Raw genomic sequence first — 23,711 nt, 5'->3', positions numbered from 1 at the left:
ATGCTTCATTTTATTTTTATTTATTTTTTGATGACTAGTGATAGAAATTTTTTTATTTTTTTAATTCTCCAGTGTAATAAACAGAAGTTACTACAAAACCAGCAACAGCATTATTGAATCTTTGAGAGTCTCAAAAACTCTTAGATGCCATCTGGTTAAGCATTTATTTATTTTTAGTTTTTCAATGGAACCTAAAGAATTATGTACATTACTATAATTACATCTTTTCTGTCTTTTTATTATTTATCTATATTATATGTGAGGCACAGATATTTTCTATCCTGTCATTTTGTTTTGTTTTTTTAAGATTTTATTTATTTATTTATTTGACAGAGAGAGAGAGAGAGAACACAAACACGGGGAGTGGGGGAGGGAGAAGCAGGCTTCCCGCCCAGCAGGGAGCCCGGTGCAGGGCTCCATCCCAGGACCCCAGGATCATGACCTGAGCCGAAGGCAGATGCTTAGCCAACTAACCCACCCAGGCGGCCCTAGTTGAATATATTTTTATACTTCATATTCATATGGTTCATATTCTTCAATCATGTATGTGGTTGTAATTTGACTTATTGTTGCCTAAACATATTATGTTAAATTTAAAACATTTCTGACAACTTCTGGTCTCATATTTTCTTAAGACCATAAATCTTTATTTGTCTGAAGAAAGTTAGTATTAGTAGGGGAGAGGGAAAAACAAAATATGTGTTCTACAGATAATATTCTAATACCTTATGGTGAGGGGTCGGGGGCTGATAGCTGAAGAAAATAGAACTGGTACCTGAAGAACTAATAGTGACATGCTAGTCAGAGGACCAGGGCTAATACATTTGCCTTTATGTTTCAAATCAAAAGGTCAGTGCATTTGTAAAACAATGATTCTTACCTCCCATATATAATAGATATGGGTCACCTCTTGAAGTGGTAATAAAACTTGCTTTATCGCTGTCCCTAAGAATAGATATATTTTATGGCATGACACAAATGCACCTACTCATTCCAGAAATAAAAATTTCAGTAAACAGAACTTTTCTATAGGTGATGTGTTTGATTCTCTCTCTTTTTTTTAAAATGCTGGTTGCAAAAAAAAAAAAAAATGCTGGTTGCAACAGTAAATTCATTTCCTGGCACATCAGTCTGGGTCAGGTTTAAGAACACTGGGTACCACCTACCATTGTTATTCTGATTCTGAAGCACCCTGTGTTATGAGAAGTCTTATACAGGAGCGATGACGTAAGGTCTAATCAGAGGAGACATTACCCAGCTGGACCAAGGAAAAACACTCAGTCTGACCTTCTGGAAAAACAATGTTTTCACAGAATATATCTTTCTGTTCTGTGTTATTTTTTGCAATTAACAAACAACTGTATGTCCAATAACATAAAATGCGTCACTAAATCCTAATAGATAGATGGAATGTGCATAGGGACAGTTTCATTATGTGAGGACAAGAAAAATGTACCAGAATATTTACTTAGCCAAAAGTTTGAATGATATATGATAATAATGACAAGAATAGCAGTTCTTATTTATTGAGTATTTACTCTGTGCTAAGGACTTTATTATCTCTATTTCATTTTATTGTCACAACTGTATATTATTCTTTCACAAATAACAGAAACATGCTTAAGAAAATCAATCAGCTTTCCCAAAGTAATATAACGAATAAGTATTCAAATGATGTCTGACGTGCATCTTGTGCTCTTTATCACTACCTGTAATGTCCAGCAGAAGCTTTGGGGGCAGGCAGTCCTGAGTCATATCCCTGCCACCTCCTAATTACATCTTTGAACCTGCTTCCTCCCTGTGAAATGAGAAAGAAAACGTGCACCTCATAGAGCCATGGTGAGGAGTAAGGAAAGAACTTAGTAAGTAATTAGTAAAGCTACCTAATAATAGAGAAAATTAAAAATAGAGACCACAGGACTAGAAAAGACTATGAAGTCATCCATCTTGTCAACAGCTAGAAATGTATCAAAGTTTTTAGATGTTTCTCCACAGCATTGTCAATAGGAAGAGTGATCAAACTTTTATCTTTTTTGGCCAATCTGTGGAATAAAAAATACTATGTAAATTTCCATTTGTATTTCTCACATAACGTAAATTTTTTTAGGTTGATTAATTTTTATAGATTTGTCTTCATTCATAGAAAATATCCTTTGGTTTCTAAATCCTGGACTATCTTTAGATTGAAAGTGGTTATTTTTGCTGTTTTGGACATCTACTTGCCCAGAAAGCACTAGAATAGACCTACTGACTTTTTGGAGAATTCTCAGAGCTCTCTTTCAGTTCAGTTTATTTTACCCTTTAATTAACCTTAATAGGATCACAGCTCATTTTCAATAGAAATTTCCTATTTGAAGTTTGTTAGTTTCTTCATTCCCATTAGAATTTGAATTACAGTGTATACTATTGTCCCTAAATCACTAAGCAAATGTCACCATTTCCACAGTCACAATTCTTTGTATACCTGCAAGAAATCCAACTTTTGTACTAACAATATTTGAAATAATTTTGTTTTCCAGTGGGCAGGTTTGTAGGACGTTTAAAAAGAACCCTTGAGCATTCTTTTTGAAAGCTTGCTTTTTAAAAAAAAAGTTGTAATGTTTATAATATCTTTTGCCTTTCAGAACAACTCTTAGAATTTATGCACCAGTTGCCTGCTTTTGCCAATATGACAATGTCGGTGAGACGAGAACTCTGTGCCGTGATGGTGTTTGCAGTGGTGGAAAGAGCTGGGACCATAGTGCTAAATGATGGTGAAGAGGTCAGTGAACATTGCCACCACTTAAAAAGTTTCTGTTTGAGGGTCTCTCAGTAACAGCAAATGAACAAAAAACCAATTCTTATTTTTTCTTCTTAAAGAAATAAGCAAGAATTAATTTGAATAATTCAAGAATTGTGATACAATTATTGTTAGGTCGAAGTATTCCAAATCCATTATTTTTATAATAATATATCTCATATGATACTGATAGAAATACTTTGATGAATTAACTTTTCAGATTTTTGTAACTTTAAATGTTCATAATGTGCCTTTTGTCAGAACAAAATGATCTTATTGAGGCAATGGCAATCATTTGATATTGCTTACATATGTTTTGGGGAACAGAGGAATTCTTTTTTCCTTGTGTCATCTTAGAGAAGAATATCCAAGGTCAAATTAAAAGAGCAGAATGGGGGCGCCTGGGTGGCACAGTGGTTAAGCGTCTGCCTTCGGCTCAGGGCGTGATCCTGGCGTTATGGGATCGAGCCCCACATCAGGCTCTTCCTCTGGGAGCCTGCTTCTTCCTCTCCCACTTCCCCTGCTTGTGTTCCCTCTCTCGTTGGCTGTCTCTATCTCTGTCGAATAAATAAATAAAATCTTTAAAAAAAAAAAATAAAAAAAAAAAATAAAAGAGCAGAATGGCATGTACCCTTTGCTGGGCGTGTGGAAAACATAGATACATGGCTGTAATTTGCTATATTCCTTGTTCTTTGAGTTTAGTAAACAGTTCATTTTACTTGAGTTATTCCAGCTTTAAAGTGAAAGATCTGCTAAATCATTTGTAGGGACCATTCTAGCATTTACAGCTGCATGACCATGATTTTCTGCTTTGTCTTCATTTTTTTGAATTAGCTGGATTCCTGGTCAGTGATTCTGAATGGTTCTGTGGAAGTAACTTACCCAGATGGAAAAGCAGAAATATTATGTATGGGAAATAGTTTTGGTGTCTCTCCTACCATGGACAAAGAATACATGAAAGGAGTCATGAGAACAAAAGTGGATGACTGCCAGGTATAAAATATCATTAAAAATGTATATTTTATGCTTAACACATATATGTCATTGGGGTAAGATTTTTCTGCCTATATAAATAGGTTGTCTTTTAGAGTTATAAATAAGATTTTAAAGTAGAACTATTACTTTTAGTGTTATCATGCCCCAGGAAATTAAAAATAAATTTTCCTTAAAGTTGTTTGGACTCAGGGCACCTGGCTGACTCAGTCCTTAGAGCATGTGACTCTTGATCTCGGGTCATGAGTTCAAGCCCCACGTTGGACATAGAGCTTACTTAAAAAAAAAAAAAAAGGTTGTTTGAACTCCGCATACATAGGTGTTCTATAATTTTTATAGTGTCTGATAAATGTAAAATAGTACTCTTTTAAGTTTACATTTTGAGCATTTTACTTACCAAAAGAGAAAATGACCATGGCTATAAATGAAGTGATCTTACCTAGAGAATCAAAATAATGTTGCCAAAGAATTCCTTCAGTAAGCATTGTAGAGAAAAAATAAATGGCTGTGTTCAGTGTTTTGAATACTAATGCCAGAAGAACATTCTAAATATAGTCAACTCTCAATTATTTAGCATAATAAAAGAAAACAAAATGGTAGGTAAATCTTTATGTCTTTATTTGGCCTGGAAACATGTTTGTAAAAGAGATCATTTGTGATTTTTTCAGCTCTGGAACTGTACACCCAAAAATAATAAAGCCATACTTAATCCAAAACAAACTAGAAATTTGTTAAAGGTTTCCCCATTCTAGTATCTCTTATCAGTTCCTCCCTGGGACGTGTTGGCATTACTAGAGCATTTTAGTCAGTCTCTGCCATTAAAGGGCAAGTTAAAAAGTAACTTTATTTCTGAGAATTCATTGATTATATTAATATGTCTTAATTGGCCAGCCCCTTTTGTTAGAAATTTGTAATCATGGAACTGAAATGATGTTAGAGGCATAGAAATGTTTCAGAATAATTGATAAAAATATTATATGACTGAATATTACAGAGTGCTTCAGTAATTTCAAATTTACCAGGTAACATTAAATACTTATCTGGGATTTTTGGGAAAAGAAGAGGAAGTAGATGTCAGGGAAGAAAGTCTAATCTATTTACTGGATGAGGAATTGGTGGGAAACCCATTGTTAGCAAGATAGACCCAAAAGAAAATTCTCATTAAGATACCTAGACTCCTATAGCTCCTGATACAGGTTGCCAGATAAACAAAGAAGGTCAGGGGTGAAAGTCAGTCTTTCTTCCTCTCCACTCTGCTCTAAGCCACTGTAAAAGGAACATGTTAAATCAGGGGTTTCAAGAATCCCTCTTGTACCTCCACTGACTCTTCTGCTCAGACCTGACATTCATTCCCTCAGCAGTAAAACAACGATGGAGAATAAAGTTAGACCATTTAATGTAAATACTTGTTTTGGTCTAGTAGTTCAGTGTGTTTCTGTTAAAATGTCCTGTATCTCTCAGAAAGTACACGTCAGATCATCCTCTTCTTCGAGAAAGTAAGGGAAACAATGAGAATCATATTTTCATTCAGCCATAAGATGCCCTCCATACGTTTACGTCATTCTCCTGAGCACACTGTAGGCATTTAGCAGTTATTGAATGAAATGAACAAAAATGGTGCTCTCTTTACCAAGAAGCAACTTCACCTAGGACTGGCCTTAATTTTCTTACATTCCAGTGGGTTCTGAAAATAAATACTGGGTAATATGATATGAAGTTGAGTTCGCATTAAGCCTAAGTGGCTTACAATGAGGGGATTAAATTTAACATTTATTTCCGTTTATTTGGATCCCAAGACATACTCAAAGTTGTATTTTGCTCTGGATCCCTCCTTTGTATGCTTCTCTTTCAGTTCTTTCCTTCCATTGTCTATTCTTATTCCCCTGTTTGGTTTCAAGTACAAAAGCAGGGCTGCATATAGACACCCTATGGTAGCCAGCAACTGGTAATGGTTTCCACTTCCCATATGTGCCTTTTTCATTTCTTCTTCTCACTTCCTATCCGTCTTTTCCTTTTCTCCTCTTCTACTCTCCTATGTTCCTTTTCCTTCTCCCTTTTTCCTTCTCCACTGCCTGTGTCTTAGGCCTGCCAATGACACATCAGGCATTGCTTAACCCTGCCCTACACCCTTTAGTGGGGAATGAACACTTGGATACCTGTGTGAACAATTAGGTATGAATTTCCCTTACAGACTGCAAAGTGCCCTCGTTGAAATAGGTCTAACCTCTTAAGGTAAACCTGTTAGACTCACCTTTTTCAGAGACCATGGGAACTAATGACACCTTGAATTTAGGTGGCTTTGGTGAAAGTTGCATGGATAAATTTAAAGTTGACAGTACTGTATTATGGCTGAGGCTTAATTTTACTTCATCCTTTTATCATCTATAAGTTTTCTTCTACATATCAGTTGTGGTGTCATGTGCCCCAAAACCAGTCCTGCAATAGGAACTGCCTTTGGCCTTTTGTAAGCAAAATCCTGTTTGAATTTTTATTTTATATCAGAATGCCAAGGTCATATATCACTTTCATGTGTTAACAGCTATCTGAAAGTATAAAACCTTACCAAAACAATTATATACATAATTCACAATTTTTCACCTGGTTTCATCATACCAATTAAAATTATATGTTTTACACATGAATTTCTTATTAGATCTATTAACTTCTTAAAGCAAAAATAAATCTGCTAATAAAAATATTGATAAATGTTTTCATCTAAAATTTATTTCTTTTTAGGTATGCGTGGCCATATTAGAAAGTCAGTTGGGTTTTATTTTCTTTTTGGATGGTACTTTTCAGTTTGGTACAGACGAAGTGCCAAAAATGTCTGTCTAGGCATTAAGCATTTCAAATTAGGCTTATTCTAATTTCCTTAAATCCTTAGTCAAGATTAATTTTAGTGTGTTTCTCTTCTTAAAGTATTTTCTTTTCTCTGTTTACTTCTTTTAACTCATAGATGTATTTCTTTTTTTAAGAGATAAATGAGAAGATACAATATAGAATTGTTTTCTCTGAAACTGAGTATAAGAAAGATCACCTAAAATTATTTGAAGGCATAGAGAGCAATTTTGGTGCCCTATAAAAAGAAAAAAATAAGCTATTTTTGAGACAAGGGACTAAGGACCACGTATTTCAAAACATACATACACTTGTGATCAGCATTACAGAAATGGGTTTTGTTTTTAAGGCTTTTAAAAAAATTAAACTATATATAATTACAAGAAAAGCCTATGTCATTAGAATTTTAACTTTTTGATTCCGAATTCTTAATTGGAAAATTAATGAGATTATATCAACCAGCTCTGGAGGAAACTTAATATTGTAATCTGCTGTTTCTCAAGTATGACATGCTGCTATTTCTTTTTAAAATAACTTTACTAGTTGTACAGAAAGTATGGAAAATACAGAAAAGTATTTTAAATAAAATGAAAGTCACTTGTAATTTGCTTGCTCAGAAATAATTCTTAACACTTTGTTGTATTTCATTCCAAGATTTTGATGTGCGTGTATAATTTTTTTTTTAATTAGCAAGTGTGTAACTATGAGACACTGAGCAAATCAGGTTGTTGGTACAGCTGTTTCTTCATCTGTACAGTGGAGATGACAGTAGTACCTCCTAATGGGATAATCAGGAGGATAAATCGAGAACGTCCCTACAAGGCTACCCCAAAATGACGACCATCATCATGTTGTCTTCACTACAGTTATTATAACATTTGGTTTTGCATCTTTTTAAAAAAAATTAATGTGCTATCATGAACATTAAGTCAAAACTGTAACTATTCTATGAAAATATAATTTTGGATGGCTGTGTCATATTTTATCTTCTAAATGCTATAATTTAACCATCCCCTTTTTTTCATCTTTTCACGTTAATGGAGAAAAAGAAATGTCCATGCTTTTTTCATTTGCAAAATGAGAATAAATTCTTCAAAATTCAGAGAAGACAATGATTCTTTCTTACTTTAGAATCTAACTCTTGTCTCCTCCTCACTGGCTTCTGGTTATTTTGTGCATTAAGTGATTTGTATAATTCATTCTTCACTTTCTTTTTAAAAATTACTAAGAAATGTAATTTAATGGTTTGCTCTAAGCCCTGATATTTTTGTATTTGGGGTCGCGGAGGAGTAATGGCTTGATGTGCGTGTTATTTTTAACTTTGTTTAAGAGCAAGGATTACCCTTAATACTACTTACAAGGAGTAATGACTTGAGTTTAACAAGTAGGTGGCTTGTTTTGTGGACCTTTTTGGAATAAACTTTCTAAACTGATTTCTTATCAATATAATTAGCAAATTTATAATTTCTATTCCATGGGTATCTTTGAATTTTGATCTTTTAAGAAAACCTTCTTTATTTTAAAATTGTTGCTTTTAAAAATCTTTTCAAACTTGTAAAACCCACTAAATGGTAATTATGTTTTTAAATATATCCTCCTAAGATTCCTCCATCAAAGAAGAGGCATGAAAAAGGACTCTTCTAATTTTATCTTCTGATTTTTAAAATTGTTAGGATTTTTAATATAAACCACATATAAATATACTAAAAAATGAAACTTGATTTGACCAAGGAAGAAATACATTAAAAAGTAGAGAAGTCTGATTAAGGCTCATTACTGCATTCATTTAGAGAGTATGGGAAAGACATGGAAAAATGTCAGTGTTAAATTTTTAAAACACTGAATTATTAGTACTGCTAGGTTTCTTGCAAGCACTTCATCAGTAACATGTGACTTACATTTTATTCCAGTTTGTCTGTATAGCCCAGCAGGATTATTGCCGTATTCTCAACCAAGTAGAAAAGAACATGCAAAAAGTTGAGGAGGAAGGAGAAATTGTTATGGTAAAAGAACACCGAGAACTTGATAGAACCGGAACAAGAAAGGGACACATCGTCATCAAGGTAAGACAGACATGCCTCCATCTTGTGGGAAGGATTTTTTTTGGCAGTATCAGTTAGTTATGACAACTTAAGATTCCACATACCACATTTTTATGTATGATTTCTCTTAAAAGTTACCAGTTGTTAAAAAAAAAATCTTTGTACTGCCTGATGAACGGCAGTTTTATAAAGTATTATATATATATATTACTACCCAGTTCATCTTACGTTGAAAATTTGGCATTAAGGTACCATATAGATGATACTTATGCAGGATTAGTGATGAAAGCTTTTATTTGTTACAGGGCACCTCAGAAAGATTAACAATGCATTTGGTGGAAGAGCATTCGGTGGTGGATCCTACATTCATAGAGGACTTCCTGTTGACCTATAGGACTTTTCTTTCTAGCCCAATGGAAGTGGGCAAAAAGTTATTGGAGTGGTTTAATGACCCGAGCCTCAGGGATAAGGTTGGAAAATATATTCTAGTTTGGCTTTTAAATGTGAAATATTCAGATAGAAACTTAGAGATACTTTAATATTTGTCACACTAGTTATGTTCAAATTTTTTTAATGCAATAAGAGAATGTTCTTTTTAACCCCAAAAAATGATGCAACCCCCACACTCCTGAGTTCCACTGGAATCTGCATTCTCTGCTTGGGTAAATGGTCAGTATATGCTGATGAAAGTTGCAGTTTTTAAATTGGCACCAGAGCAGCATTTTATTGTAAGCATTGCTGGTCGGTCCGCCCCAGGAATCTAATTCTAAACAGACTCGTTTAGGAGCCCTTGAGAGTTCTGTCAAGGCCAGATTAGATGATAAACTACATCCTGAGAGATGTGTGTGTGAGTTAATCAGAGCCTGTATTCAGTTTCTCCTTTCCATGTGACAGTCTGATTTACATGAGACAGAGTTGGGAACACAGGTAAGAAGATCCAGAGCAGGAGACCAACAGTGAAAAGCCCCCAAGTTCTCCTGCTGTTCCTGCCACTAACTAGCTCTGTGGCCTTAGAGAAATTGTTTGGACAGCGATGCTTTTCATTTCATATTCTGAAAGTCATAAGCCCAGAAGAGCTGAGCCAAACTCTCCAGCTGTCAAAACTTAGTTTGAGTATTAACTCTGCCATGTACTGTATGTGTCCTCTGACCCTCCTGACAATCAGTTATTTACTTGTAAAATGAATAATCTACAGCCTTTGGGGTTATTGTGAATGTGAATAATACAAGTAAAGTTCTTCTTGTAGTGCCTGACTCAATTCACTTAGTACATCTTAACACATAATACATTTTAAAAGTTGTTTGTTGGTAGTGGTAGTTGGTAGTATTCAACTTATGATTCATGAATCTCAGTTTTCTAACCTCTCATAGTCTAGTAAGAATTTCAAGTTGACTTCTCAGCTACAAAATTTTAATTTTATGAAAAGGTTATGTGTTAGATATAGTTTCAAGGGAGATAATCTGGGTTTCCTAAATTTGAAAAATGGACAATAGTGATAGACCAAAAATTAATATAAATATCAAAACTTGGCTCCTACGTGTATATTAACTATAACTAGTATTTTAACTATAATTAGAAATTAACTATATACCAGGGTGCCTGCCTGGCTCAGTCAGAAGAGCATGCGGCTGTCGATCTTGGGGTTGTAAGTTTGAGTCCCATGTTGTGTGTCAAGATTACTTAAAAATAACATCTTTTAAAAAAAATTAACTAGGGGCACCTGGGTGGCTCAGTCAGTTAAGTGTCTGCCTTCGGCTCAGGTCATGATCCCAGGGTCCTGGGATCGAGCCCTGTGTCGGGGAGTCTGCTTCTCCCTCTCCTGCTGTCCCCCTCCCTCTTCGTGCTCTCTCTCGAATAAATAAAATCTTAAAAAAAAATTAGATACTGTCACCTTTGTTTCTCTGCTACTAAAAGAATACCAAGCTTAACTTTCTCACTTTAATTAAAAAGTTAGATGGTTTGATTAGAGGTTAAGATGTTTAAAAACAATTCTATGGAAAATTTCTTATATGTTATTTAAAATTCAGAAAAACTCCTAAATAAAACAAGTACTTTTATATTTAAAGGCACAGTTATACTCACTTCACTTAGTAAAAAAAAAAAAAAATTTTTTTTTTTTTTTAGAGTGAGTGCATGAGTGGGGAGCAGGGGAGGAGGGGAGGGAGAGAGAATCTTAAGCAGACTCTATGTCCAGCACTGAGTTCAATGCAGGGCGCTTGATCTCATGATCCTGAGGTCATGACCTGAGCCAAAATCAAGAGTCAGGCGCTTAGCCAGCTGAGCCACCCAGGCGTCCCCGTTTCGTAAAATATTGTTGAGAATTCACTCTACGCCAGGCTTTGTAATAAGTCTTAAGGATGTCCGTAGAACTAGATAAAGCTGTCCACGTGGAACTTAGAGTCTAATGAATGTCACACACTTCTTGCTCAGTACAACACAAATATTCTGTAACTGTGTGTCTGTATAAAGGAGCTGTAGTGCTCTGTGAAAACAAGTGTGCAGTGTAAGAAAGGCTACTCATTTTTCCTGAAGAATTGTAGATGTTAAAAGCCTCTTAAATCTTAATGTTAGGAAGTAAGATGTAATTCCCAATAACTCCTAGCTAGCTCCTTCCTTTTACAACTTGTTCCCTTGTAGATCTTTCTAGGCCTAATACTATTCATTCCTTTTGTCTATTCTGCCCTCTGCCATTATTTTTTAGTTTCTGTCTTCTTTTGTCTTGTATTAATTTATTTTGGTTTTATTATAGTTTTGTTTTTATTGTGAGTTTCAAATATGTTTTGAGAGTAAACAAGGTATAAATACCATCCTTCACAGATTCAAAACTCTTCTTGGCAAAACAACAAAAAGTCTATATTCATAATATATATATTTTCAGAAGGTCATTTTCTTATGAATAAAATGCTTGCTGTGAGGAGTTTTACTGTTAGTTTATTGTCCATTGTTATTAAGTTAATTGTTAGATATCTTTTTTTTGAAATGACTTTAATTGCACATTTTTAGCACTGAAAAGAAGAAAACCTATTGAAAACAATTTATTTTTCAGGTTACACGGGTAGTATTATTGTGGGTGAATAATCACTTCAATGACTTTGAAGGAGATCCTGCAATGACTCGATTTCTAGAAGAATTTGAAAATAACCTGGAAAGAGAGGTAATATTTGTGATTTTTAAAAAGTCATCAATTTTAAGTTCATTTAGTTCAGCCTATTTTTGAAACCACTCTTTCTGAACTTTTATAGAAAATGGGTGGACATCTAAGGCTATTAAATATTGCATGCGCAGCTAAAGCAAAAAGAAGATTGATGACGTTAACGAAACCATCCCGAGAAGCTCCTTTGCCTTTTATCTTACTTGGTGGCTCAGAGAAGGGATTTGGAATCTTTGTTGACAGTGTAGATTCAGGTAGCAAAGCAACTGAAGCAGGCTTGAAACGAGGGGATCAGGTATGATATTTCTAAATCCAAACTTAAGGGTGAATATTGGTGTCTTTTTTTCTTCAGTCCATTGGGATGCTGAAATAAATTTCATAATTTTATTTTTAGATATTAGAAGTAAATGGTCAAAACTTTGAAAATATTCAGCTGTCAAAAGCCATGGAAATTCTTAGAAATAACACACATTTATCGATCACTGTGAAAACCAATCTATTTGGTAAGTAGTTTTGCATACTTTCATTTTTCTCCTTTTGGTTTTTTTTTTCACATTTAGGTCTTAATCATGAAAAAAGTCATTTTTATAAGTAATATTTCAAATATAAGAATAAAAATATACTAAAATGTGTATATAGATAGATAGATAGATATCAATTATGTAAGTATGTAAGTAGGTCTAAAACAAAATCTGCTTACTTAAGGACCATAAAAATTATTTTTATTGATAGATGTTTTAAACATCCATTGTGTTAAATACCTATAAATACTACTGTATTTTAAGTCATTCTGAGTGGAAGTGATAGAGCAACATAAGAACACAGATTCTTGGTGTCATTTATTCATTGGGGTTGTGTTTTTCAATAGGAGTGTAGTTTTGATAGCTGAAGTGTCTACTTCTCACCTATTTCCAGGCCCTACAGTTTCCTTTGAATTGCTTTGATTTCCTATGATGGGTGTTTTTTGGTGTTTCTTTCCATTTTAGTATTTAAAGAACTCCTAACAAGATTGTCAGAAGAAAAAAGAAATGGTGCCCCTCACCTTCCCAAAATTGGAGACATCAAAAAGGCCAGTCGCTACTCCATTCCAGATCTCGCCGTGGATGTAGAACAGGTGATAGGACTTGAAAAAGTAAATAAAAAAAGTAAAGCCAATACTGTTGGAGGAAGGAACAAGCTAAAAAAGATACTCGACAAGACTCGGATCAGTATCTTGCCACAGAAACCATATAAGTAAGTGTCTGTATAAATTTTCTGTGCGTTATTTTATTGTGTTAAAATGATATGCAAAGGTAGTGATATAATTAATATTTACTTAATCTAAAAAATGTTTTGAGCTTTTATAGCTGAGCTATCTTAGAAGCAATATTAAATAACCATGTTGATTTTAATCTCATATATTTGCCACTTACTTGCCCAACCCAGGCTTCATTAGAGATAGTTTAGCACTTCCTCATTTGAACTTTTTTTAATCATTTGCACTTAAAAAAATTAAGAATGTGTGTTTGCTCCTGTTTCACCCATGGTTTGAAGCTGTTTTTGCTACTTTTTCTTTGTTTCTGGATATCTTCTCTTTTTATCTGCTCTTTGACAACCAAATCATTGCTGCTTCTAGTTGCTACTATTCATCCTTGCCATTCTCTTTTTTCCTCTCTCTGTTTTCAGTTATTTAATTGATGCCAAGATATCACCCGCCAAGCACAGAACTCCTTTCCTTCTCTCAATGGGCTCTACAGTCAGAATGTCAGGTGTATTCTTGAATCTCTTCTGGGCTGCTTTTTTGTGCCAGGAGCTCAGACTAGACAAAGTTGTAGGTCTCACAGTTTTTAAGTCTTGTTTGTTTTCCTGTTTATTTGGTTATTTCTTCATTTTAGCTCCTTCTGAGTCTAGAAATCTTTTATAAAACTCGACTACCAGTAGCCAAAGTTTTTGTTTTTAATGTTAAATAACCTGGATGTGATACCCCTGGGTGGCTCAGTTGGTTCAGCCTTGGACTCTTGATTTTAGCTCAGGTCATGGCCTCAGGGTCCAGGGATTGGTGGCGTCTAGCTCCATGCCCAGCGAGGAGTCTGCTTCTCTCTCTCTGCCCCTCCCCTCACTTGTGCATGTGCTCGTGTGCACGTACATTCCTAAATAAATCATAAATAAATAAATAACATGGATGCACCAAATGCATTTATTTTATATTCCTCAAACTACAATGATATAAGAGATAAGTTCAAAACATGTAGGTTATTTTTCTTTCTTTGATAATATAATGGGTCTTCTAGAGGAACAGTAGATACAGACATTCAGAACTATATCAAAAATTTATTAAATTCCATTTCAGATAAATTTTTTATCCACAGATTAGAGAGATGGCCCAAAATATAGTATTAATGGAAGTGTCAAGCCTGTGTTGTCCCCACTGAACTATAAAGATTGGTGGGTTTGTATCAGCTAAATAGACTTCTACAACAGAGTCCTAAGGATAAGTAATGAGTATGATGGTTTTATTTATAGACTTGAGAGCATGTTTATATTGAGTAAGTTCCTAATAAATGATGGATTAGGCGTATTAACATCACAGAAAATAGAAATTGACTTTTAAAGTGACCATTCTAGATAGAAAAAAAAAAAAACTTATTTTTAAATGGGCAAAAAAATAAATTACTTAAATGTAGAATTATTAGCAGCACCATAACAAAAAAATCCTACGGTCATATTTGACCGTGAGTTAAATATGAACCTTAAAAAAAGTTAAATAAAAGTCAGCATGACCCTGGCAAGTATTAATAGAAACGTGACATGTAAGAACTGGGATATAAGCCATCCACAGTACAGGATGTTGGCAAGGAACACAGTATGAGAATACTATGTATAATTTTGTTCTATGTGTATTTAAAAAGATATTCAAAAGCTGGAGAAGGGAAAAGAAGATAATAAGATGTGTTGATTTTGAAACACTGAGGAAACATCTTAATTTGTATTTAAGAACATGTATGCCTCCTTTAGGTATTTTATTGTGACATTTGCTTTGAAATAATTTATATATCTAAAGCAACTGAAATGAAAAAAATTATATTTAAAAGAAGGCTCAGTGAACTGTAGGATCTATTATATGGTATGATAGACTTGATTTAACATTAGTTACTACTTAAACTTTGCTCTCCTAGAAATCAGCATGTGTTCACAAAGATTTTTTTTTTTAACAAAGCCACTAATCTAGTCAATTAGACAAATCTTCTAGATATACTGTGGTTCCCTCCCCTCCCAAACACTGTCAGTATCACAAAAGCTAAGATGCTGGATGATGGCAAATTGGCAAGGATAGGCATGGTGGAGTAATATGAACAGAGGGGAAAGACAAGGGTGAGGCAAGAAAATTATAGTTAGAACTCTAATCATTTGCTTATGATCTAGTTATTTTGTGTGTGTCCATGCTTATTTTAATTTTAATGTTTTATTTTGGAAACAGTTGACCCTTCAATTCTAGAAATAATTTTCATATGTTATTAAATCACTTTTTAAAAATTGTCCACAGTAAGAGACTTTTTACAAATGGAACTAATTTTGTAGCTATCAATAATAAACAGTATTTCTCTGGGAACTTAAATGTCTAACTAGAAATTTTGAGTAGACAATTAAAAGTGAGTCATTGGATTTCCATTGCCTCTTCTTTGATGGTAAGAAATACCACCATGCATCAATGCTTTTTTATGCTTTGTATAATTAAGAAATAGTGTCTGTGTCAGGGTTTCTTTACATCTGACTCCATAGTGATGTCATTTATTTCTCTGAAACATTGGAGGATGAAATTAGGACAGCTTGGATTTTTTTTCCCCTCTGTTCATTTTACTCCATTTTTTTCAGTTTTTAAAGATCAGATTATAAAATAATTTATCATTCCGATGCATAAATCATCAATCGAATGAAACTAAATGCACTCTTTTCAATGTGCTTTTTCTTAAATCTATTTCCAGGAGTCACAAGAAGCTTATCTTCTCTTGAATATACTGATAAACTACTAGTATTTGTTATGCTTTGTCTAGTGAAAAAGACATAGGTTTGGGAGTAACATATGCTTAAGAAACAGCAAGATGAGTTAGATACATGTAAGCAGTAGTTGCTATTGCAGTTTTCAACCAAATTTATTACCGGTACTTTTAAATGAACTGCAAGTCTTAGGAAATATGGTTTACTTAGGGTCTGCGTCTATTACATATCAATGAGTTATAACCTTTTTTCTTGCGGATCATTGACTTTCTAACTTTGCTTCTTTGTTCAGTGATATTGGGATCGGTCAGTCTCAAGATGACAGCATAGTGGGATTGAGGCAGACGAAGCACATCCCAACCGCGCTGCCCGTCAGTGGAACCTTGTCATCCAGCAATCCCGACTTGCTGCAGTCACATCATCGCATCTTAGACTTCAGTACTACCCCCGGTGAGCCCCGCCCATGCCGCTGTGGTTTTCTCGTAGGCTCTGTTTGCTTCTAACGTAATGGTATAATGCTCTGTGCTCTGGTCTGGCATGGATTATGTCAAATGCTGAAAGTCAGAATGAACGTTAAATTTCAAACAGCTGGAATCAGTTCTTTTTTATTCTTGAGACGAATTTGATATGGTCGTGGGCAAATCAGTCTCTCTGAACTTGTTTTCTCTTTCATAAAATGAAGATAACACATACAATGCAGGTTATTACTAATCATATTAAATAAATAGAGTAAAAGGAATATTTTAGGTTAGCTTAATGAATTTTCAGTATAATAAAGAACTTTAGATTTAAATTTTACATTTTTTGCTACCAACCTGACAATCTTTTTTTTTTTTTTTCCTGGCTGTGTTAACAACCTAACAATCGTATGTGCTCTGGTTGTGTACTGATGTGTTTGCATTTGTCCGTGGATCAGGTGTTCAGTTATCTACAGGGAAAAATGTGTTCATGCAGCAAATCAGTATGTTGACTTCTTGAATATTTGAAGAAGGATTATAATAAGGGAGAGATAAAAATTCAATGTTATCTTTTCACAGGAGGTTTTTCAGATTACTTCACTTAATTGTGTTATCATATACTAAAATCCTTTCTACTTACACATGGCCTTTCTATCCCCCAGACTTGCCAGATCAAGTGTTACGGGTTTTTAAGGCTGATCAGCAAAGCCGGTACATCATGATCAGTAAGGACACCACGGCGAAGGAAGTCGTCATCCAGGCCATCAGAGAGTTTGCTGTGACTGCCACCCCAGATCAGTATTCGCTGTGCGAGGTCTCTGTCACACCTGAGGGTGTCATCAAACAAAGACGACTTCCAGATCAGCTTTCCAAACTTGCTGATAGAATCCAGCTGAGTGGAAGGTATACAGTATCTATTCTGTTGGATTTCTTTAACCCCTCTTCAAACCCACACCAGAGTCTAAGAGATGAACACTTTCAGAGGGTTTTAAAATGAATTAAATACCCCTACAAATTAGAAAAGAAGGATTTTCCCATTCTCCAAGAATTGCTGTCTCAAAGTAAATGTACCGCATAGATTGTTGACCCTCACGAGGATCTCTTAACCTTTTCCAAAGCAGGGCAGTGTGACCTGAATGTTGTTATGGCCTGTCCGGGCACAGGCCGTCACTTCTTAGACTCGCCCTCGAGGCCACTGGGCCTGCAGAACGTGGAGTGTGCCTAACAGAGAGTCACAGGGTTAACCCTGAAACTCTCTTCTTGGATACGTACATTCACAAACACAGTTTTAAAGAATATTCTAGTGTCAGTTGCTCGTGCCTGCCTAACCTTCTGAAGCTTCGGTTAGGTGAAGATACCTATGACTATGTGTTTGGCTAGTGCTGCCTGTGACTGTGCGTTAAACTATGAAGAGTACCTCGCTCTAGAACTAAACTTAGAGTTGCTTCAGAGCTTGCTCTCCTGCTGCCTAACTGCTCATCTCACATTTACTGGCAGGAAAACGTAGCACCTGATATTGTGAGTCTCCTTAATGTTACTTCCCTCGATGTATATAATTCGTGTCCTCAAACCACAAATTAGTGAAAGTTGAAAAAGTGGTTAAGTTTTGGCTGTCATTTAATGACCAGATTCTGCACTGATGGGAATATTAACTAGTTCCATACATCACATTTTTATTCTTTCTTTCTTGCCAAATGGAGTGTTTTATTTTACTTGACTTTTCCATAGTCTATATCTAAACCTGATTTAATTCATTCAAAACTTCATTTTTCTTGCTATCAACTATAACTTTCATATTCTCCTTCACTCCTCTTTTATTTCCAACCCTGACACGAGTAGTTAGTGTTGTTTTAGGAGATCAGTTTTTCTCATGATCATTTGAATGTACATTGATATATCTGTAACCATAATGGAGTTCTACAACTCTCCACTGAGTTGCAGATGCATGATTCACATTCAAGAAAATTATAGATGAATATATGTCACGGGCTTCATGAGTAATGAAAACTGGGAACGTTAAATCTGTGAATGTGAAGGCCTCAAGGTATGTGTTTCCTGTCCTGGTTGCTTTGGTGAAATGTGCAGAAGGCCAGTTTGGCAGGACTCCCGCTGTGCTCATTCAGTTTCTGTCTTTATGGAATTTGGCCTAGGAAAAGCATCTGCCTACACACCACCCCTCCTCCCCCCCAAAAAAGAAAGCCACAGGGCAAACATCTGGATTCTGTTTTTAACAAGTTGTTTACAAAGAGAAAGGAGTATGAATGAGTTTCACTGATATTAACTACTCATTAATATTTGGGAGCCTGTGTTTCCTCATCTGATAAGAATAATACCTGCCTCACTTACTTGTAGGGTTTTTGTGAAAATCAGATGCTTAAAATTTAACAATCTGTTTTGGGATTGTTGTACTCGTAATATCAAACAGTGGGGAATAGCTTATAGGTTTCTTTGGTATTTGAATTAATAGGTAAACTTGGATTAATCCAGTTTGAACCACATCAATAGTCACAGATTCTCTCTGGGACAATATATGTATATGACCTGTGTCTGTCCTCTCCCACTGCCTTCCTTAGAGCCTGTTTTCTTATTTAAACTGAAATTTCAAATTTAGCTCTTTTCTGTCACTTTTAGCAAAAACAGATAAAATAATCTAGAAAGCAGGAAAGGGCAGAAGAAAAGTGCATTACAACTGGTACAAATGAAATGACTTGTGATTGATTCCTTAGCTTCCATCAGTGGCTTCTGGATAGGTGCTCTATGAGCTGGTGACCGAGGCAGCAGCTGCATTCTCTGTCCTTATAGAGAAGAATCCTTCCATCATTCAACTGAGCGTTCTTGTAAATGTTGTCTACAAAACAGCATTATTCTTTCAAGTAATGTCATGGGACTACTGCTTAGGCTTTGAATTCGTGTTTTTCGTAGGTATTACTTGAAAAACAACATGGAGACAGAAACTCTTTGTTCAGATGAAGACGCTCAGGAGCTGTTGAGGGAGAGTCAAATATCCCTCCTGCAGCTCAGTACCGTTGAAGTGGCCACACAGCTCTCCATGCGAAATTTTGAACTTTTCCGTAACATTGAACCGACCGAATATATAGATGATTTATTTAAACTCAAATCCAAAACCAGCTGTGCCAACCTGAAGAAATTTGAAGAAGTAATTAACCAAGAAACATTTTGGGTAGCATCCGAAATTCTGAGAGAGACCAACCAGCTGAAGAGGATGAAGATCATTAAGCATTTCATCAAGATAGCACTACACTGCAGGGAATGCAAGAATTTTAACTCAATGTTTGCAATCATCAGGTAAGAGAGCAGACTGGTCCTAAGATTCAGTTCAGTTTGTAGATCAAAAATATGTATCAATCCAGGAACGCCATATAATTTGTATAAGTGCAGTGGTTTTTAATTGAATCATATTGAATGATTCTTTTTCTCTGAATCCAGTCATTCTTAATTTAAAATCCCCTGTAAGCCACATGTAGAGCCCAGAAAAGCTATAGTCACTACTTTTTTTTTTTTTTAGTTCTGTGAACTAAAAAAATGGGCAAATTATTTGAATTTCTCTGAACATCAGTTTATTTCTCCATAAAATAACTATGCCCCAAAGAGTGATCAAGTAGATTAAATGGTGTGAACAAAGGAGATGCCCAGTAAATGTTCATTTTCTTCCCCTTTTAAGTGCTTAGATTGAGGCTGGAAGAAAATATAAACTGAAACAGTTAGCAATATTGATATTCATGGTGATTATTAGTCATTTTCTCTCACTAGGAGTTTGATCATACTCCCACTACTGTTATGACTTTTATTTGATTACTACAGGATAGTTGGCTAATCTGTTTTATCAAATGCCCTCTATGTGCCAAGTGCTTCTCTGTGTATGGAGACAAAGCTGCAAAATAAAATGCTACCCTCATGACACTTCACATTCTAGTTGTTTGTTCATAAAAAACAGACTAGAAAGGTATAAAGGGAAGAAGAGTAGTAACCCTTGGCCCTAACCCTGCTTCTATCTTCAATTCTCATTACCCAGAATTATTAGTAGTTTCTTATGAATCCTATAAATTGCTGTGTATATACAGCATAAGCACAGAGGTGTTATATATTAATGAACAACATGCTATTTTACTTCCTTCATTAATAAGAATGAGTAATTTGATCTTATGTCACTTGTTTTCCTTTCAGTGGCCTAAACTTGGCACCAGTGGCAAGACTACGAACCACCTGGGAAAAACTTCCCAATAAATATGAAAAGCTGTTTCAAGATCTCCAAGACCTGTTTGATCCCTCCAGAAACATGGCAAAATATCGCAATGTCCTCAATAGTCAAAACCTCCAGCCTCCCATAATCCCCCTATTCCCAGTTATCAAGAAGGATCTCACATTCCTTCATGAAGGTAAATATAAAGTTGATTTTCTGTCTTCACTTGCAGAAGCACAGAATAAATGAATGCGACGTGATCCTCTCTTTCTTCTTTGACAATTACAGGAAATGACTCAAAAGTCGACGGGCTAGTCAATTTTGAGAAGCTAAGGATGATCGCAAAAGAAATTCGTCACGTTGGCCGCATGGCTTCAGTTAACATGGACCCTGCCCTCATGTTCAGGACTCGGTGAGTGTGTCAACTTTAGTAGCACGTGTGGGATTAGAGAAGTTTGGGTTTAGAGCTTCCTTAATAAAGGAGCAGTTTTCAAATATTTATATTTATAGCATGGTAGAAATTGTATTAGGCCGTGCTGAGAATCCCCCTTGAGCTCCAAGCTGAAATAAATGTCTTATTCTGCATCAGGTACATCTTTGACTGTCAGTAAAAGCAGCTTGTCCTGCAGAAATTTTCCACTTGACACGAGGCAGAACTATGCCTGATTTGTCAGAACACCGATTTGTGGAGCTAAAACTCAATCACTGATATTATGAACCAAAATACATAAAGAACCCAAACAGTATTGTCTTAGTATCTATACAATGGATGTAGTTGCCAGTAGAGTCCACAGTGATTGATCCAGTGAAGGAGAGGAGTTTTTAGAGCAAGAATTTTAACTATATCGTTCTTTTGAGCCTGAAGAATGTTTCCAGTAAAGCTGTGTGTGTGAGGTGATGATGCAGTTTAATGTTTGTGAGCTTCTAGTACTGCTTACCCAGAAGTCTAGTCCTTTCTTTCTGAGCTTGTGATCTTTCTGTCTCTCTTTCTACACCCATGCTTCAATCTCCATGGCTCTCACTTACAGGAAGAAGAAGTGGAGGAGTTTGGGGTAAGTGGTGGAGACCTTGCAAACCCACACACGATTCTTATTCTGCTCATTGCATTGTTTTCTTACCTGCTATATTTTCTGATGCTTTGCATTTTTTTTCTTAACCCTCTTGCTGTAGCAGAATTTCAGTTGGCAAACTGACTTCAAGTTTAATCTGTTGGGGCTTTTGCTTTTGAGGTCATGATCCATGACATTGTGAAATGATTGATGATTGTTCTGGGGAAGTGTAGACCAGGCATACTTTGGAAGTTTCAGAAAGATTTTATTTTAATATAATTTGTGTGCTTTGAAATGGAGAAAGCCTAATGCAGGGTTGGGGGAGGAAGAACATTAAAAGGAAAAACTGTGCAATTTAAATATCACTGCACAGATATTGAAGTAAATATGCATAATATAAAAAGTGCCCCTACGTGTTAAAACTAAATGTTTTATAGCTCAACTAACTACTATTTTCATTCTATAAACCAATACTTTTTAAACATAATTCTTAACAATTCATGTACTAGTTTCTATATATATGTTTATATTTGCATGATCATTTTATTAACAAATTGACCCATATAACTTTAAAAACTCAATACATTTAACTCAAGAAATAAGGGAACGATTGTGAACAGTGTAGCTAACTTTAAATTTATGTAAGACATCCTCTTTAAGAGAAGTAAATTTAATGTAAATCTCAATGATTTTTAACTGTGTATTGCATGAGCTTTTATATATAATCATTACTATTTGCCGGCTTCTGTGAAAGAACTGCCTTGAATGCTCTATAGATGAGAAAAGCAGAATTGCCTAGTTGGGCTTAGAACCAGGTGCCAAACATATATATGTTTGTATGTGTGTGTATATGATTTTTTAACTTAAAAAAAATTTTAATCTATATTAGTCTCTATTTCTCCGTAACAGTTTACTTACCAGAATGAGGCATGTGATCTTTAGAACATAAAATACTTACGTCAGTCCTGGCATGTTTCAGAAAGCCGCCGTGATCGCGTGCTAGAGCGAGCTGCATATCTGCCTTTCGTCTTCCAGGTCTCTCAGCCAGGGTAGTGCAAACGCAACAGTGCTAGACGTTGCTCAGACAGGTGGCCATAAAAAGCGGGTACGGCGTAGTTCCTTTCTCAATGCCAAAAAGCTTTATGAAGATGCCCAAATGGCTCGAAAAGTGAAGCAGTACCTGTCCAATTTGGAGCTGGAAATGGATGAGGAGAGTCTTCAGACATTATCACTGCAGTGTGAGCCAGCAACCAACACATGTGAGTTTTTCCCTGAAGTGGCTGCAGAATCGGCCTGCAGTGCAGATGGGTCTCCGGTGCAGCGGTCTGGGCCGGGACACACAGGGCTGCAGTGCGGAGGGGCCAGTAGCATCCCGGGGACGTACCCGCCTTTCCCTTGAATGCTCCACTCTCCCAGGCTAGACCCTGTGTCCGACCAGGTTAGTGCCGGGAGGATGACATCAGAGACTGACTTATGGTGCCTGCCATTTTAGTTGCATCCCTTTTTCTCACAAGGATATTTCCAGATTGATGGGCAGCCTGAGAGGGGTGAGGGGCCTACCTTGTCAGAGGGGCCTGTCCCTAGGCGAGCTGGCTGCCTTTTAGATCCTCAGCCTGGACAGCACCGAGCAGTAACTTCACCTGCCACATAGAGCAGTAATTCTGCTGCGCGGCAAGCCATAACTCAGCCTACGCTGGAGCTTCCCTGCCTTTCCAGATCCGGCCAGGCTCGAAGTGGGGGCAGTTTTCTGTTTACCTGCATCTGCATTTTTGTGAGATAGAGGCATTTTCCACTTAGGACACTTTTGGGTCTTTCATGGGCAGGTCTGAAGATACCTTTTAGAAAGACTTTAAATGTTAGATGATTTGAGAAGATTCAAGTTACTCGATTTTCCCAGGACGCTATGAAAACATGAAGAGTTTGTTCTCTGGAGTCAGATTGGTTTGAGTTCAAATTCTGTTTGTTCCTCAAAATAGCAATGTCACCTGAGGCGACTTATTTGAGCTGCCTGATTCTTAGCTTCTTTATGTGTGAAATGGAGGAAGTATATCATAGATATACTGAGTTGTTTCAAATATTAGTATATTATACATACAGAATTTCATTGCCCTACTAAATTGGTTCGCCTTCTATATGCCATGGACTTATATATACTCAGTATAATATTCAAGCAGTGTTGGTTGCTATTAGCTAACGTAGATTATTCTACCGATAGGAGAGAGAAT

General features: G+C 35.8%; 1 protein-coding gene across 16 annotated transcripts in view; it reads left to right on the top strand.

Annotated features, from left to right (window-relative positions):
• RAPGEF2 (Rap guanine nucleotide exchange factor 2) overlaps positions 1 to 23,711 on the top strand; it is a 231,490-nt gene that overhangs the window by 195,859 nt on the left and 11,920 nt on the right. For 15 of the 16 annotated variants that reach the window (XM_002921668.4, XM_019802224.2, XM_019802220.2 and 12 more), the window contains 15 exons: positions 2,625 to 2,761; positions 3,614 to 3,772; positions 8,521 to 8,673; positions 8,958 to 9,122; positions 11,699 to 11,806; positions 11,895 to 12,098; positions 12,198 to 12,306; positions 12,790 to 13,036; positions 16,071 to 16,228; positions 16,899 to 17,139; positions 19,159 to 19,542; positions 20,422 to 20,633; positions 20,726 to 20,849; positions 21,466 to 21,489; positions 22,522 to 22,745. In XM_002921668.4, coding sequence (XP_002921714.1) covers positions 2,625 to 2,761; positions 3,614 to 3,772; positions 8,521 to 8,673; positions 8,958 to 9,122; positions 11,699 to 11,806; positions 11,895 to 12,098; positions 12,198 to 12,306; positions 12,790 to 13,036; positions 16,071 to 16,228; positions 16,899 to 17,139; positions 19,159 to 19,542; positions 20,422 to 20,633; positions 20,726 to 20,849; positions 21,466 to 21,489; positions 22,522 to 22,745 — 2,649 coding nt within the window. The remainder of the gene's footprint in view (positions 1 to 2,624; positions 2,762 to 3,613; positions 3,773 to 8,520; positions 8,674 to 8,957; positions 9,123 to 11,698; positions 11,807 to 11,894; positions 12,099 to 12,197; positions 12,307 to 12,789; positions 13,037 to 16,070; positions 16,229 to 16,898; positions 17,140 to 19,158; positions 19,543 to 20,421; positions 20,634 to 20,725; positions 20,850 to 21,465; positions 21,490 to 22,521; positions 22,746 to 23,711) is intronic. The other variant, XM_019802221.2, reaches the window with a different exon arrangement.

The sequence above is a fragment of the Ailuropoda melanoleuca genome, chromosome 5 (genome assembly GCF_002007445.2).
Source record: "Ailuropoda melanoleuca isolate Jingjing chromosome 5, ASM200744v2, whole genome shotgun sequence".
Lineage (NCBI taxonomy): Eukaryota > Metazoa > Chordata > Mammalia > Carnivora > Ursidae > Ailuropoda > Ailuropoda melanoleuca.
The sequence above is the reverse complement of the archived record's forward strand: the minus strand, read 5'-3'. Positions and strand labels throughout refer to the sequence as shown.